General features: G+C 50.9%; 1 protein-coding gene across 5 annotated transcripts in view; it reads right to left on the bottom strand.

Annotated features, from left to right (window-relative positions):
- Positions 1 to 1,924: 1,924 nt before the first annotated feature.
- Positions 1,925 to 17,967, bottom strand: part of Tmcc2 (transmembrane and coiled-coil domain family 2) — a 38,078-nt gene continuing 22,035 nt past the window's right edge. For 3 of the 5 annotated variants that reach the window (XM_051147373.1, XM_051147374.1, XM_051147376.1), the window contains 3 exons: positions 4,385 to 5,325; positions 3,381 to 3,516; positions 1,925 to 2,421 (listed from right to left, as the gene is read on the bottom strand). In XM_051147373.1, the coding sequence (XP_051003330.1) occupies positions 2,110 to 2,421; positions 3,381 to 3,516; positions 4,385 to 5,325 (1,389 nt within the window). In that variant the 3' untranslated portion in view covers positions 1,925 to 2,109. Of the gene's footprint in view, positions 2,422 to 3,380; positions 3,517 to 4,384; positions 5,326 to 13,599; positions 13,997 to 14,406; positions 14,608 to 17,967 lie in introns of those variants that run through there. The other 2 variants (XM_051147377.1, XM_051147375.1) reach the window with 2 other exon arrangements.

Here is a 17,967-nt window from a genome sequence, read left to right on the forward strand (position 1 = left end):
GGCCCAGGAATGTGGGCTCTGAGCCACCTGTGGCCCCCAAGAGAGGTCCACAGACACACGTGGTTGGAAGACAGAGGGGGTGCAAGGTCCAGGAATGGAATAGTTGGAACAGCTGTCAGGCAAACCTCCTACACAGCACAGAGGGCAAAGTCAGATTGCCAATGCCACTCTCCTCGTGGTGCCAGCACTGCCTCCTCTCCTGCCTTAGGGAACCCCTGGAATCTGAGGCCACAGACACAGGTGTCAGACTGACAGAACCACAGAATGCCAGCGCTCCTTGACATGAACAGTGGCCACACTCAAACACAGCCTGCCTAATTGATGTGGAAACTGAGGCCCAGAGAAGGGGTGAGAGTTGGTTGCAGTGTACCAGTTATGAGCAGAAACTGAAGGCTCTCAGCTGTTTTTTTGTTGTTGGTTGTTTTTGTTTTTAAATCACAGCCTCTCTTGCTGCCTCCTCCTGCAAAGGGCCTATTGCAAGTACTCACAAAGTTCCTGCCAGGACTAAGTGCTGGGCCTTCCTGTAGAGGACCACACCACAGCTCCTGGAAAGCAGGTACTCCCTGCCCCAGCTGGACAAGCGACAAAGCCAAGCTAACCCCAATAGACGCCCATTTGGGTTTGCGGCTTCAGAGCGGTTTTGGAGTACAGACTCTGCTGACCCCTTGTGGCCACAACTGGTCATAACAGCTATGACAGCCTCTCCACTGTCTGGGAAAGCGCCCCAGCAACGCTTGGGCTGGGTAGGATGGTAGTCGCATCACTTAAGTTGCTCAGAGCAAGGTGGAAGGGTGGATATGCCTCATTCAATATGGAAGACAATGTCGGGCCAACATCTGAGGCCCAGCCTGTGCTACTCAGAATGCTTGAGTGTAGGGAGAGATCCTGCGATTTTTCACAGAGACAGCTTAAATCAGCCACCACCAGGCAGGATGGTTTGAAAACGCAGAGGATATTTATTTCTCAGGAAGATCCACCACAGCTGGCAGGCACTAGCTCTCCTGCCTCACCGATTCCTCTCTCCTATTCCGAGAAATCCCTGCTGTGCTTGGAAGGGCCCCCCGTGGGGAGGCTGGGCTGTGCAGAACCATACACAACACTCCAGAGCCTTAGAGAAATACATCAACAAACATCCTCTTCCCCCACAAAGACACACATATAAAATAAATAGATAGATATATATAAAAGAGGCCATGTTCCTCCCACCTATCTGGTGGGGCTGCTTGAGAGAGCGGGCCGGGTGGCCACACACCCCTTCTAGCCAGGAACACCGGATGATGGTACATGGTCTGGAGTGTGATGAGTGGAGAAAAAGCCCTGGCCTCAGAGGGAGGATGAGCAGGGTCCTCTCCCTGAAACCCAAGCCAGCTGGGAAGAAGTGAGGGAAAGGTAGGGACAAATAAATAAGTAAATAAATAAATAAATAAATAAATAGGACTCAACTTGATCCCAGAGGCTCAGGGCCCTTGGGGCCTGTTTTTCAGAAAACAGCACACCCAGCGACAGGCAGAAAGATGAGCAGAGAAAACACAAATCCAAAGCCACACTCCACCCGGCCTTTAGAAACCAGTCTCAAACCAGCTCTGTGGAAAGAGGAGCAGGGGAAGGGGAGTGCAGGGCTCCCTGTGGCCCCCAGACTGGGGACCCTCCCCTTCCTGCACTCTCTGGACTCAGTAAGCCTCCCACTGGCTTTTATGTTCCATCCCAATAGGAGGAAACTGGCTGCCTCCAGAGCAGGCTCCTCCCTAGGGAAACTGAGACTGGCCTTCTATCTGAGTGGCCTTCATAACTAGGACATCCTCTGGTCAGCCTAGAAAAGTCCCATGTGACTGTAAAGAATTCAAACAATGCAGGCCTGGTGTCGTCCCCCCACCCCACCCCGCTCCATTTGGCTGTGAGTGTCCCTACTCTCTCCAGCCCAGACCATCCTCTCAGCAGCCTTCAGGCTGAAAGGGGAGATGGTGTCAGACAGAAGCAGTGCAATGAGGGGACAGTTAGGGGCCAAACGGGACACGTGACAAAATCCAAGGGACTCAGGAATCCCAGGCCCTCCTGGAGATGTGTGGCCGGCAGAATCCGGAGAGCACAGGACAGGACCAGGGTGGCTGCTCAGCTGGGCAGCAGCACATGCTCCAGGAGGTAGGTGAGCGAGTCCCAGTGTTTCCAGAGTAGGAAGAGGACGAGGAGCAGGAGGGCGGTGCTGGTGATACGAAGGCGCGTCTTCATGAGGGGTGTGATGAAGTTAGCAATGGTGGACACAAACACCAGCAGCACGGCCATGAGTGCCAGGATCACGTTGATGAACTTGCCCAGCAGAGCGCGCGCGTTGGCATTCTCCACGCCTTCTAACTGCACCACCTGCTGCTGCTGCTGCTGCAGCTCCAGCTTGGTGACACGGGTCAGGCAGGACTCCACAGCCTCCTGGAGGGGACAGAGGGCAGAATGTAGGAGCTCAGGGTGGGTCACACACTACAGTCTGCTCTGATTCCAATAGGGCTGCGCTGTGATCGCCAAGGGTTTGTGAACCGGAAGCTTGGCTTCTAGCACGGCAATGTTAGGGTAGCGGACCTTAAGAGAGGAGAGAGAGAGAGTGTGTGTGTGTGTGTGTGTGTGTGTGTGTGTGTGTGTGTGTGTTGTAAAGACATTAGGTCACTGGTGTTACTGTTGCTCTCTGAGTTATAGAAAGTCTGACCCCCAAATCTCGCTGGCTTTCTGCCTCGCTATGGGACTCCTCTACACAGTTCCTGACTTGGGGAGGCTACAGCTATGAGGGTCTTACCAGCTCTAAGAAGAGGGTGACACCACACTGCCGGGTCTCTAGAAGTGACAGCTGGGTGTCACTTCTTTAAAATTATCCAATCTCGTGCATTTTGCTATAGCAAAGAATAGACCAATATGGCACTGTACCAAGAGGGTGGTAATACATGGCCTCTCTTCAAGGTCAAGAAGGGTATATAGGTTCATCAGGTGCAACTGGGGGACAGAACTCTTTACTGATGCCTGTTCACACAGGATGTAAGGAAATGGAAGTCTTGCTTATTGAACTCAGCTCCATACTGAGGCAGGGAAATGCCCAGAAATAACAACTATTCATTTGCAAACCTGCCATCAAAGATGTGGCAATGGTAAGTGGCCTTCGCCTGCTGGCTTCCCTTTGTGGAATGCATACCCTTGTCCAAAGACTTACCTTGCTCTGATCTCAGCCCCACCGACACCGCCCTCTCCTGCATCCTGTACCTACCGGCCCTATGGATGAGCTCAGCGTGCTCCATGTGATGTGTCCACCCCAACACAGGTGCCTGCATCCTGTGCCTATGGATAGTGCCGTTTCCGTTGGCTCTATCAACCTACCAGGACCTCCCTGGGGTGAGGTGACATACCTGGATGTCTCGGGCCCTCTCATAGGACTGGTAGGCCACCTTTTCTTCCATGCTGGCAAGCTCCTGCTTCAGGTTGGTCATCTCATTCTGGTGAAGCTCAGTCAGGTCGTTCAGTTGCTCCTCCAACCTCTCATACCTGGTTAAAAAAAAAAAAAAAAAAAAAGGAGGTAGCACTTCTTGGCCACCAAGCTATTCTCTCCCCAGGACCAAGGCGCCACTCTCAGTAGTGACATGCAGCCCACCCATGTGTCTGGTCCTGCTCTTAACCCTGTGCCAGCGTAGCATTCTTCTGTGCCAGCTGTGCTAAGCATTGGCACGCGTCGCCTTAGGGGACGCTCACAGTCTCATAAGACAGTGGGAGGTATAGACAGTGGGGAGAATGAGGCAGAGACTAAGGAACCCGTCTGGGATCTCATGACGGGGAGGTTAAGGGTTAAGTGACTTCAACCCAGGATCCTAAATCCCAGCTAAGATGCCCTCTGGGCAGCAGAAATCCTGAGGTATAGAGGATGCGGCCCTGGCTGGGCTAGAACTTGCTATATGGACCAGGCTGGCCTTAATTCACAGAGATCTACCTGCTTCTGCCTCCTGAATGCTTGGATTAAAGCTGTGCACCACCAAACCTAGCCAACTCGTTCACTCTAATCACCCGATGAAGCCGGGCAGCGCTGCCCTCACTTCAAGCAGGGGAACAGGATGCAGAGTGCCAGCTGCTTGCTAGAGGTAACAATAAGAAAGATCTGGGGTTTCAGCTGCCTCCAAAGTTCTCTCTCGGCAAGAGTCTCTGGAGAGGAGCTTAGCTGTGGTGCAGGGCCCTTGCCTTAGTTTCCCGTTTATGAATTAAGCATACGACACCCTCTTCCGGTCTGGAGAAAGCTCCCCAGGGGTTCCTCTTGGCATTGCTGGATCCTTCTGGATGCTTCTCCAGTGGCCTCTACAACTCAAGAGCAGTGTCCTTCCTTCCCATTGGGCCCACCCACAGCTGTGAGCCTAGAGGTACCCACCTGTAGCGCTCTTCTTGCAGGCACTGGGTCATGTAGGTGTAATCCCTCTGCAGCTGGGTCTTCAAGTCCTCCATGGAGTCCTCCAGGTGCGACTGGCCCGCCTTTATCTCCCGCAGCTCCTCCAGCAGAGTGTCCAGATTTCCAGGGGCACCATAAACAGTGTTGGATCTAGGGCTCCCCAGTGCACCTCCCGGCCCAGCCCCAGAGTTGCTGCCTGCCCCAGCTGAGCTGGCGCTGGCACTGGAGCATTCATCATCGCTGCCGTACTTGGGGCTGGACACTAGTGTGGCACTGCCACTCAGCGCCCGGGCTGCTTCTTCAGGGGGCCCATCTTCCATAGGGTCCTTCAGGTGGGCGATGTTGTCGGCACTGCCGAACTTGTTGCGGATGAGGCTGGCGAACTCCCGGGGCTTGGACACCACTGCGGTGTGGGTGGCTTGCGAGAGGCCAGAGAGACTGCCCTTGACACCCTCCACCACGCCACCCCCGAAGCCACTGATGCCGGCCCGCATGTTGGCGCCCACATCCTTCAGCCCTTGCTGCATGTCGCGTAGCACATCCTTGGGCTGCCGCGAGGGCCCGTTCTGCTCGATCTCCTTCAGGCGCCGGCGGTAGTGTTCCAGCTTCTTGTGCAGCTGGGCGATGGTCTGGGCTGACTTCTGGTTCTTCTTCTCAAACACCTGCTTGATGCGCGACACCTGCTGCTTGTCTGCGTTGTTGGCCAGCTTCAGGTACTCTGCCACGTTATCATCCCGCGCCTCCTGCTCGATCTTGATCTGCTCAGTGATCTTCAGGATCTTTTGGTGCAGGTGGTCAATGGCGGCCTTAGTCCGCTGGGGGTCGGGCGCTCCATCGGGTACGTCCAGGCTGATGGGCCCATCAGTGTCACCATGGCCAGGGCCAGAGGGGAGGCTCAGGGCCACAAGATCTCCCTTGTCACCCTGAGGAGGAGGCAAGCAGGAATAAGTCATGAGATGTGGGGAAGAGTTCCATGGGGTTGTCTGCATGATCCACGACACCCCTGGGTGTGGCTTTACCACATCAACAACAGTTGGAGGATGAAGGAGAACTTCAGGGGTAGAGCCTAGAGTTCTACAGCAGGTCCCCACAGCTGCATGTCAGTAGGGCCCTTATAAGGAGTTTTTTTTTTTTTTTTTTTTTTCCCTCTCTCTCATTCACAATGGTGGGAATACACGACTTCTCCCAGTCTCCCAGAGAGGAGAGATTACTGAGAGAAGAGAGAGCAGCTATCCACCCTGCTGGGTGGGCCCTTGAAATCTAAAGAGCCAGGAAAGGGGCGAATGAGTAGGAAGGAAGGTAAGAGCCTCTCCTCTTCTCTCTACCAGACGGGCGGACTTCCTACATCAGTGTGGTGGCACAAACTGAGAGAAGTAGAGGAGAGGGTATCTTGTCACTACACGACAGAAGTGAGGTTGGGTCAGGTCACTGGGGGCCAGGGGTGAGGTGAATGCCTTGTTGTGGGAGGGATTAAGCAGAAAAGAGGAGCCTACTCACAAACACTGGACGGGAAACAGCCCGGAGCTAACTCTAGCTATAGGCAAAAGTTATTGGAAAACACCACCCCTAACAACAATGCTGGCAAGCTCAGGAGGCAAGGACAGGGCTCCTTTAAGGCTTTCTCACGTCATGGAGTCCTTAAGGCTGCTAAGAGTACAATCTCCTGAAGTAAGGTCTTTCCTCCTGGCTTGGCTTTGTCCTCTCACCCTCCCAGCAGGTGCTTCTGCCTCAGGATTCTCCTCCTCCGACTCTGGCTTTTCAAACCCAACCCATGTCTCCCTTAGCCATCCGTCCCAAGGGCTGTCTCACCTTGTTGGAGTCAACCCTCCCACACCCGTCACTCCCAGCATTGATCTCCCTGGTTTTTCCGAGCCTCCGTGTCCTTGCCTGTATAGTGGGTGTAGTAATAGCTACTCCCAAAGTTCCATGGGAGGGTTACATGCATGGTGTCTCCTAGGTTCATGATAACTGACAGATCTGAATTTAGGTATATTTTTCTCCCGGGGGGATGATGCCTACTATCAAGCTAGGCTAAACTTAAGAGATTATCAAAACGTCTTTACTCAATATCGACAGAACCATACATAATAAGCTGTCTATGTAACACATGGCCTTTACTCTCACAGAACTGGGCTTTACCACAGATGCCCAATCCCCTTAACTACCTCTTGGGCAAAGAATAGGCAGGCAATAAAACTTGTTGGCAATGTTCTGGCAGTCTGCATGCTGCCCTTCACTCTGTGAATGGGGACAGTGGACAGAAAGATGAGAATGGACGAGGAATGCTGGGGACACCACGGTGCTTCACTTAAGGCAACAGGAAGGCAGTGTGTATGGCCTGCTTGCTGGAGGTGCAGTGGGTTCGCCTACCACTTGGCATCTGTCTGCCTTACACAAGAAACTCAGAGCGGCCGCTGTTCAGTGCCCAGGAATGAGGCTAGACATTCTTTGTTTGGTTTGGTTTCTTTGAGACAGGGTTTCCCTGTGTAGCCCTCGAATGAGATCCACCTGCTTCTGCCTCCCGAGTGTTGGGATTAAAGGCGTGCGCCACCAGCTCCCAAGAAGGCAAGTCGTTATTGAGACCTGAAGGTAGGCTAACAGAAACTCATGGCTGGCTGCCCCTGCTTCTCTGTCCTCCAGCCCAGACCCCAACCTGAGCACCTTCCCTGGAAGACTGTATGTTGACAGGTGGGTGTAAAATGTCTGGTGCATGCTGACACATGGCCAGTCACAGACCATCCTCTGTGGACTCACCACAATCGGCTGCCAGAGAGGTGGCATCATTTCCCTTTGGCCCCTAGGGTCTTTTTTTTTTTTTTTTTTTTTTTTTTTTTCTCTCTCCCAAATTTCCACTCCAATGTCTTTCACGGCAGACTGTGAAAGTGCACTGCTCCCAGCTGTTGCTCTGTGACAAGTGTGGCTACTTAGACTTTATACCTTTATCCATTGAATCCTGGGATCAGCCCGAGAGCCAGGTAGCACTGCCATTCCCAGTCTACAGAAGAGGAAATTAAGGGCTACACCAGTGAGTGAAAGATGTGGGATTTGAATCCTATTTGGCACCATGTTCCAGGGCCTGGCCCTCTCTCTTGGAAATCCCTGCAACTCCTCCAGCTTAAGGCATTTTTCTATCAGTGGTCCCCAAACACACCTGGCCTCACCCTCAAGTAACTAAAGAGGCATTTCCTACAGTGAGACTGAGGGGTTTTACACACTGAATATGAGCAAGGAAAAGAAGGGAATTCTGGGGACAGGTAAAATGGCTTAGCATTGGTTTCTCTTAACTCTGTCTACACTTCAGCCTGAAGCTCCAGCTCCCATAAGTCCCCAGTGCTGCCACCTGCTGGTGTGTCCCAGTCTCATAGTATCTACACCATTCTCCCCAAGGAGATGGCTAAGGAAAGTAGAAGCTCTTCATGGCCTGCTTTTCCCAAGTCCCTTTGTTTCAGTGGTGTTTTGAGACAGTTTCACTCTAGCCCAGGCTGGCTTGGAACTCGCTATGTAGTCTGGCCTCCATAGTGTAGGGATTACAGAAATCAGCCACCACCAAGAACCCTTTAAGACGGAAGGGGGAGACAGGGCAAAAGATAGAGCCAAGGATCTGGCAGTCAGCCACAGAGCCACAAAGACGAATTGTATTTTAGTAAGGAAAGGAATGCTAAGGGAGGAAAAGAAGAGAGTTCTCCGAGGGATGAAGAAGCACATGGGTAAGATTTGCCATAGAAGAATGCAACGGGGGCTGGGCTGCAGCCCAGTGGCTCAGCACTTGCCCAGCATACACAAGACCTTGGGTTCAAATCCCACCACCTAAGAAAAGAGGGTGGGGCCAGAGAGATGCCTCCGCAGTTAAGATGACTTGTTGCTCTTGCAGGAGACCTGGGTTTGGTTCCCAGCTCTTACATGATGGTTAGTAACCATGGTAACAACAGTCCTAAGGGATCTGATGTCCTCTCCTGACCTCTGGGTGCACCAAGTATGCATGTGTACATACACACTTGTCAGCAAACAGTCACACACAGAATATAAAATAAATTAAAACTATTTAAAAATAGCATTAGGATCGGGTACAAGTCTGTGTGGGGCAGTGAAAGGGGTCCTAGTTTACAGTCTGAAACCAGTTTGGAATCCTGGCTTGGTCAGATACTGGCTATGTTCTATTGTATGTACCATCACCTGGAAGAGGGGGGTAATTCATTCTACTTACTCAAGGGCTTCTCAGAGGAGAAAATGAGAGACAGAGCAAAGGGCATGAAGCAGTTGCTTAAAGTAAATACAGATCTCCCAGCAGCTTCAGGGGAAACTGCAGACCCAGGATGTGGACCAGCCCCATGTCAGAATTAGTGTTATCTCTGACCCCTTGTCAGAGAAGCTTTTTTGTATAGTAGACAGAGGTTACAGAGGCCACAGCTGGAATGCTCAGGTCTACACAGCTCTAAGTGGGACCACCTATTCTACTCCCCATCCCCAAAGAGGATAGAAAAGGGGGCAGGAAGTAAGAGCCACAGGTAGTGGACGTCTTCAGGGAAGTATTATTTCCTGGACACGAGAGGGCCATGGCACATGTGAACTCTGACAGCATGAACAAGACGTGTGCAGACAGGACGAAGCCATCGTGGATGAGGGAGGGGTCCAGGAAACCCCATCCCTAGCTGAGAGACTATTGGCCATTGACAGCTGCTGAGTGAGGAAGCGTAAGTTTTCTTAGACATGTGGCTCTTGGAAGGCTCCCCTTGCTCCAGGAGACGGGCTCACAGCCATGCAACAGTACATGGGTGTGTTTTTAAAAAGGAAAGAAAGGACGCCAAGTGAGAGGGAAAAGTGGTGGGGGAGCTAGGGAAGGGGGTGGGGTGCATAGAAATATATTCATATATGAAATTCTCAATAAAAACTTGCTGTACTATACACTATCTTATGTAGAAAATTATTCACAAGTTACTCTATATATAATGAAAACAATTGATAATTTACACCTAAAGCAAGGCCTGTTTAGGGTTTTTTTTTCCTCAAACTATAAATCCCTGAAATCAGAGCCTCTTATCTGATTCTTCAGCAGTAATTAATATATTGCAGAAATACAGTAATCAATTGCATATATGACTATAGATGTAATATGTACAATAATTTATGTTTCTAAAAATCAATACAAATAAAGACATTGTACATTCAATAGGAAGATTACATTAAAGTAAATGTGTTGTTTGCTTGGGTTTTTTGTTGTTGTTGTTGTTGTTTGTTTTTTCATGACAGGATTTTTTGGTGGACCCCTGGCTGCTCTAAACTCCCTCTATAGACAAGGCTGGCCTTGAACTTGGAGATCCGCCTACCACTGCCTCCCAAGTACTGGAACTAAAGGTGTACATCACCACTGCCAGGCTAAATTTCTTGCTTTTAAAGTTACATTTATTTATTTTGGGAGTCAGCTCTCCCATGTGAGTCCTGGGGATAGAACTGGGGTTGTAAGGCTTGACTACAAGTGCCTTAAACTGCGGAGCCGTTTCATCTGCCTGGTTCCGACATTCTCACTAAAGCAAATCAGTGTGGCAAGTGTGTGTAGAAACTGGAACCCTCGTGTTTTGCTGGTAAGAAGGTGAGACGTTGCAGTCAACAGAGGGGAACAAGATGGCGATTCCTCACAAAGGTAAATATAGAATTACCTCATAACTGTCCAACTCTGAGATGTGCACCTGTTCTAGGTTGCTTTCTGTTGCTGTGATTAACACCATGATCAAAAGCAACTTGGGGGGAAAAAAAGGGTTTCTTTCATCTTACAGGTTGTAGTCCATCATAGAGGGAGGTCAAGGCAGGAGCTTGAAGCAGAAACCAGTGGGGGAATGCTGCTTGCAAACTGCAGGAGACTTTGCCTGGCTCAGCTGGCTTTCTTATATAGCCCAGACCCACCTGCCTAGGGATGGTGCTGCCCACAGTGGATTGGATGCTCCTGCATCAATTAGCAATTAGTACCTCAGCCAAGCAGTGGTGGCTCATGAGTTTAATCCCAGATACTCAGAAGGCACAGGTAGGCAAGTCTCTGAATTTGAAGCCATCCTTGTCTACAGAGCAAGTTCCAAGACAGCCAGGGCTACACAGAGAAACCCTGTCTCAAAATAACCACAAGAAAACAAACAAAACCCTCAAAGACATGACCATAGGTTAATCTGACGTAGCCAGTTCTTCAGTTGAGCTTCCCTCTTCCCAGAATAAAATTCTGATAATGCCAGAACATAGATGAGTCTAAAAACCAGTTTGCCAAGTCAAGGCTACATGCTGAATGAATGGGTCCGCTATGTGAGATTTCCAGAGTGCTAGATCTACAGAGACGACAAATTAGTGGTTGCTCAGGGGGGAGGCAGTGGGCGAGGGATGGGGAATGCGTATCTGATGGGTATGGGGCCTCCTTGAGGCTTATAAAGATCATCTGGGAGGGGGTAAAAGTTATGCAGCCTAAACATGGAAGGGCAGCATCCAACTTACTTCAGACTAGCCCACAAGGGGGTATCTTGACCGTCTCACGGCCTCATGTTCAGCAGAGAAGAATCACCTCCCAGTGCACCTCTCTCCTGGACTAGGCAGCTGACAGGAACAGCACAGTGACTCAGTGCCTGTCTACAGGCAGGCAGGCGGCAAAAACTCCAGGCTCCCAGCTTGGAGCAGGGCCTGGCTGCAAAGACAGCTGCTCTCTCCAAATGGCGCAGGCCCTCACTCGGCTTGTTCCACCAGCTGCCAGTACCACATCTGGAGCTGAAGTGCCCAAGGCACAGTCCCCTTACCCTGCTCCCCTGACTGAGGAAGACTGGTGCACTCTGTGGATACCGCCTTGGGATGAATTCCCCCATTGAACAGGCTGAGCAGACTCTAAGGAGAGATCTGGTAAGGAGGGGGGGGGGTCACACATACACTGTGTACAACAGGGGAGTCCATGACACCGTCCTACTCAGAGAGCTTACTAGCCAGGGACGCGGCTATAGAGCGAAGCCTGAGCCACACTGATGCCTGTTCTGGCTAAGGCTGAGCTGGAGTGTTTTCTGAGTCTCTGGGGCCAGTTTTTCCTGTTTCAGTCTTGGCTTCAGTGAGATCTCCCCACAGTCCACGGATAGCTGGGCACCCTGTCTACATAGCTTTGGTAGTGCCACAGACCTGTCTCCCTAGCAACACAAACTGACACTGGATTAGGTCCACTGCCAAATTACAGGAACTGCTGGCTCAGGGGCTTGGCTCTCCTCGCCCTCTGGGGTTCTCACCTCCTCCTGGGCCTGAGTTCAGCGTCCTTACATTAACCTGGCCATGGGACACCTGCCCTCCCCGCTGTGTGATAGCTCAGTAGTTGAAATCACAGAAGATGGCAGGCAAATGGTAGAGGTTATCAGGACAGAAAGTGCTAGCTTAAGAGGTGCTTTAGCAAGCAAGAGAGGTAGTAGATACGTGAATTCTTATTTTCTTTCTTTAGCAGTGCACGCACACGGGCCATGGAAATAACAAATGCTTAAGAGAAGTTTATGCTTCCTATTTGTGTTCCCAAGTGGACCCATGACCTTCTCCCACCTTGGGGCGGGTAGCCCAGGGTACCCAGAGTGGGTTGGCATGTCTAGTTGGAAAGACAACAGTAAAGCTATTCTTAGGAGGAGGAGGAGGGGGAGGGGAGGAGGGGGAAACAAACAGACCTTCTGGTCTCCTGTGCTTCCTCTTAGGTGAAGTGTTTACTCTGCTCCATGTGCTTGCCCAGACAGGTGGGCCCATGCAAGGTGTTGCTCCTGAGGACAGGGCCTGGGCTCCCACTGCATCAGAACCCAGTAAGCGAGTGTGCAGGTAGAGGGGCGGGGGATGCTGCTGGGACTAGTGACTCAGCAGTGACTCAGCACAGATGCTTTGACCAACTCACTGCTGTCCTGGAGACTCTGATTCTATCAACTCTCTCGGGATGGGGAACACTGATTTACTTTTAAAAATTAAGGCCCAGAAGGTAAGGTGGGGGAGGGGGGATAAATCCAGACCAAGATGGAGAGGAAGAACCATGTCTAGCTAAAACCCTCTTAGAGGCTTCTAAGAGGCAGTTTGGCCTATGGCAAAACTGAGAGAGAGCAGAAGGGAAGACAACTCCAGCCCCCCAGGTCCTGAGGTCAGGGGCTGTTCCAATTCCCAGTGGGAACACATAGGGCACATGGAAATGCTTAGCGCAGCTTTGGATAGGTCATCACACTGGCCCCAGCACTCCCAGGTGGGCAAGAGGGTAGTGTGGGAGAAATACCCAGGATGCCTAAGAATCCTTTCTCCAGAGGATAGGGGGGTCAGAGGTCAGATACTCAATAGGCCACCCAAAGAGCATACGCATATATGGAGAGCGAGGTGGCAGCAAGGGCTCTGCCACATGAGGAGACAGAGCACACCCCCAGTGGCTTTGTAAACCCTTTCTCGCTTCTACAAGGGGATAGCTGGATACAGACTGCACATAGATGACGGAATGCACTCATCCTTCATGCAGCGCCCATCCGTCTCAAGACAACCTGTAGCTAGCTGCCTTTCATTAATGCGCCTCCTGCAGCCCATGAGCTCTTTCTGTCCCTAAGGACTACTCTCTCCAGTGCTGGTGGAGGATCTCATCCCACCACTCCTTGTGGTAGCCAAGGGCTACTCCTTGGCTGCAATCCCAGCTACATCCTCCCTTCAGTCCTGGCCCTCCTGAGAACAAGGTGTTGTTTTGTTTTTTGGTTTGTTTTTGGTTTTTTTGGGGTTGTTTGTTTTTGTTTTTGTTTTTGTTTTTGTCCATATAAATGGCCACTGTTCTCCTCCCTTCGCTGTTAGAGGCATGGACTCTTGGCTAAGACCTTGGAGCTGGCCTTTCACTTTAGAGCCTCTTTCATTCTCTATCCTCTGAATTCTCTGGTAGCCAAACACTGCGGTCCTGAACTCCTCTCTGTGGTCCACGGGGCTCAGTGCTGCCAGACCCTCTCCATTCCCTTCTCCCTGCCATTGCTTCTGGATACGGAGCAACCATGAGGAGAGGCACCCTCTGCGTTTAGCTTCGTGCCAGCTCCCCTGTGTCCAGAGATCTCTTTAAGTCAGCAGGAGGGAGGCTGGTTCTGGGAAGCCCTGAGAGGGAGCTTGCTGCTTTTTAAGTTCTAGAAAGGTTTCTTTCCTCCATTCCTCAACCCCACTCTGTCTCCCACGTGAAAGTCTTTCCTCCTCCCTACCCAGAGCCTCACCTGTGTGGATACCGTTTCCCAAAGCCGAGCTGGCGACGAGGTGCCAGGAGCTTTAAGGGCCCAGCTGTCTGAGGACAGTGCCAGGCTCCCAGGCTCACAGTCCCTGGGCAGCATTGGGCTGGCTGCTGGGAGCCGGGGTCTGCGAGCAGGTGTGCCAAAACTCCCAGGCTCTGAAGCCGCCATCTCCAGCCTGAGTGAGGCCTGGCCAGGGATTAGGGGCGGATTGCTCTAGATTTCTTCCTCCCCCAGGGCACATGGTTGCTCTTCCCCATCTGGCAGGATAAACGGAGGTCTCTCCAGAAGGAGGATCTTATGGTGATTAGGGACCTCTCCCCAGCCCAGTGTGTAGGAGGATGTTCCAAGTGTGAGTGGCTTGGCTGTGTGAAGGGGGTGGGAAGCCACACAGAAATATAGGACAAGGAACTATTCACCCACCAGACAGGCGCTGACCAGCTCCTCCCATTTCTGTGTCCAAAAAAACGGACCGGGTGATCAGAAACCGCCTCACAGCAGTTCCGCCGTACCAACTCCTGACTTCAGCTCCTCGTGGAAGTGAGTCCCCCAGAGTTCTCCTCTTTCTCTGCTCAGTGACTTAAGCCATGGCCACTTCCAACCCAGAGTCCCCAACAAAGGACTGGAGGAGTCAGCCAGCCTCAGCAAGGGAATTCTTCTCATCTGATGCTGTGTCCCCCCAGGAACCCATAGTGCTCTGGTCACTACTGCTTCTGCTTCCTACACCCCACTTTCTGTCCCCCCAGCACTGTCCAGGCAGAAATCACCCAGGATACAACAAAGCCGCAAACTCACAGCAGTGTCTTTCTCCTTGGACTTCATCTGTACAGGCCCAGCAGGAAATCCTGTCGGTCAGCAGAGGGGGCCAGAGGGCCACAGTTGACGACAGCAAGCCTTAAGGAAGGAGGTAGCCAGCAGAATTCCTGGGCCCACTTGTCTCTCTACCAGCAGCTTCCCAAGTCAGAATATCCATTCAGGGACTCCGCACACGCTTGGGGCCCCCCGAGAAACACATAGGGCTTAAATACTGAGGGGCAACGTGGACCATGCTGATTGGGAAGTCCCACGTTCAAGAAGGTTCCAAGAGATAAGAAGAGCCAAGGCCTATCTCTAGGAGCCAGGGCCAAGGTTTGCAGCCAAAATCACCAAGACCAGGAATCCCCCACCCAGTGTCTTGGAAACCATACAAACACGTGTCAGCTGATGACAGGTTTTGTGAGGAGGCTGACAAGGCACATCACACAGGTCTCCATGTCTGGGGCCATCTCTGACCTACAGGGTCAGGGAAAACACTAAGCAGCTCCTACTTTCATAGACGATCCCCCTGCCTATGCTTTGACAAGCACTGTTCCCTCTACATAACGGTTATTAATATGAAGTCCTGCTGTCACTGTTAAACTAAAGGAAGGAAAGGAGTAGACCTTCTGTTTATCTGGGCCCCTTCCTGTGGCCAGCATGAGGCTCATCTCCCTTGACAATGACAGGGTAGGATAGCAGCTGACTGTCTCACTGAGTCGTAATGGAAGTTCTCCACGGCAGATCCATCCTATATAGCAGCAAGTACAGCTCAAAATTCTTACCCCCAAGGCAGCCCTTTCATGCCCTCTCCTTCTGAGTCTTACCAAGTTAAGATTTTTAAATTAAAAAACAACAACAACTAAATTGTGTGTATGTGTCAGTACGTGTGCGTGTAAGTGCAGGTGCCTGTGGAAGCCAAGATGGAGTTACAGGTGGCTGTGAGTCACCTGATGTGGGTGCTGGGAACCAAGTTCAGGTCCCAGGGGAAAGCAAAGTACTCTGACCCACCTCTCCAGCCCCAAGCTGAGATTTTAAACAATTATTTCTTTTCTTTTTTTCAATCATAATATAATTATACAATTTCCCCTTCCCTTTCTACTCTCCAAACCTTCCCATATAACCCTCCTTACAAATTTCACTGTTACATACATGTATGTATATATTTTTACACTCACCACTCTAATGTACACTCTTCACTCTGTAATTGCTTGATATTTCTCACTGCGCTCCCACTTGTAAAGGATTGAGCTTACACTTTCAGTCTTCAATATTAGAAGGGAGACACTGGGAAGGAGCAACATATAGAAAACAACCAGGATAGTATCTATGTGTGTGTATATGTGTGTATGTATGTGAGTGATGCCTGAGCACCGGAACCCACATGAGTAGAAGTGTAAGAACTTATCCCCAACCACCTGGGACCCGGCTATCTATGGGTGGGGGTGGGGGTCCTGGGTTGGGACGCATACCAGCACAGCATACTTTTGGCCTTTCCGTGATTGCCTGAGAAAATCCCATGTCCTCCAAGGCACTCCCTTGTCTGTCTCTTTCTAAACTTCCCTTTTCTTTTTCATTTTTGAAATTACATTTATTTAGTTATTTGGATGTGCAATGTATGTGCATGTGGATACAGTTGCCACAGCACACACAGAAAGCACAGAGATCTTGCTGGCCATGTTTCTCCCCTTCCGTATCTTAGGTTCTGAAGCTTGGCAACAGGTACCTCTACTCACTCACTGAACCATCTCACTGGCCCATACCTTTTTCTCCTAAGCAAAACAGGAGGAAGAGGAGGCAGTGGCCAAAGGAGACGGGAAGTCAGGAGTGGGGGCTAAGACTTGGGGTTCTCTCCCACTCCCCAATTTCTTTTTTATTGTGGAGCTGTCCGTGAGTGGCAGGGCTTCCTTCCCACACTTCCTGATCTATAAAGTTCAGAAGAACAGAAAGTGTTTTTTTGCTAGGCCACATGGCACTAAGTTGACCATGGGGACAGCTGCCCCTCTAATGGCCATATCCGCTCCATTCCTAGAGCAGGTCATTACAGTGACAGACAGGAAGAGGAAGGGAAGAGGTCAGGGGATAAACAGTAGTCTCTAAGAGAAAAGCAGAGGCCCCTCTCCTCTTTGAGGCTGTCCTTGTCTTTATCCATGAGCAGGGACCCTGAATCTGCCATGGTGGGCAGCAGGGGACATTTTGGGACTTTGTGTTTCAAGGTTAGTTCCATAGTTGCTCCAGAACTTTGACTGAAAGTATCTACAGCACCAGGCAGTGGTGGCACACACCTTTAATTCCAGCACTTAGGAGGCAGAGGCAGGTGATGGCTGTGCGTTCGAGGCCAGCCTGGTCTACAAAGTGATTCCAGGATGGCCAAGGAAGGCTACACAGAGAAACCATCTCAAAAAAAACCCAAAAAAACAAAAAAAACCAACAACAACAAAAAACTAAGAAAGAGAGAAAGAAAGTATCCACAGGTGCAATGGGAGGACTAGGAAAGGGCAGGGGTCAAAGGTGAATATCTGTCAGGAAGATACATGCAGAATAGGCTCCACAGATGCTGAGTAAACTTTCTGGTAGCCTGGCAGAGTGTTTGGGAGTCAGAGTGGCTGGTAGACAGCCTTACCCTGCTCCCCACAAGCTATGCAGTCTGCACAGACACCAGCTGTACTGCTTCCCAGCCACAGAGGAGTCTCATGTACCCACAGGAGGCGGCAGGATGAGGCCAAGGAACCAGAATGGGGCCCCGAGCATAGAGAGAGTGTGTATGCTGAGTCTTCAAAGCTGTGCACTTGTGTCTCAGCCTCGCTAGATGTCAGTGGCACACAGAGCCTGGCACACTGTAGGCCTTACTGAAATAGGTTGTCAGAATGGAGGCCCCCTCACCACATGTGAATGTGCACACCCGTGAACACATCACAATATCCCAGACAGTACCTTGACCTGGGATGGAAAAAGTGGCTGTCATCTGAAGTGAAGCTGAGAGAGTGGCAGGAAGACATGGGGAGGTCAAGTGAAGCTTCTGAAAGGACACAAGCCACCGAACAACTTTCCATTTGCAAAGACAATGTGGCTGCTGGGTTTCTGCTACGTGTACAGCCTGGTAAGTCTTGGCTGCCCCTCTTGGTTACTTCCTCCGTGATCTGGCTGAGCAAGAGGCAACACTATAACAGAAGCAGGTGGTCACCACCAGTCTACAGGCCCGGGTGGCTGAGCTGACGCTGGAGGTGTCTGGCCTTACCTTTTCCACACAGAACTATGTCTGGGGACGATAGATGGGCTCCCATTGTCCTTGAGGGGGAAGCTGGAAGGAGCCCAGGGCTTGGGCCCACATTCCTCTCACACGTGCCTCAGCTCTCTTTCACACTGGCTTCTTTCTCATCCGGCTTCTCCTTACACATCACACTTCCTCTTAATTTTTTAAAAATTATTATTATTTTTAATTTTGATATCAGGCCTTTCTTTCTTTTCCTCTGCCTTATTTTTAATCATTCTTTCCCTCCTGAAAAAACAAATCACACTATTTATTTTTTTTTTATATATTAAAAATATAAGAAAAAAAGG

The sequence above is a fragment of the Acomys russatus genome, chromosome 6, assembly GCF_903995435.1.
Source record: "Acomys russatus chromosome 6, mAcoRus1.1, whole genome shotgun sequence".
In the NCBI taxonomy this organism is placed as follows: Eukaryota; Metazoa; Chordata; class Mammalia; order Rodentia; family Muridae; genus Acomys; species Acomys russatus.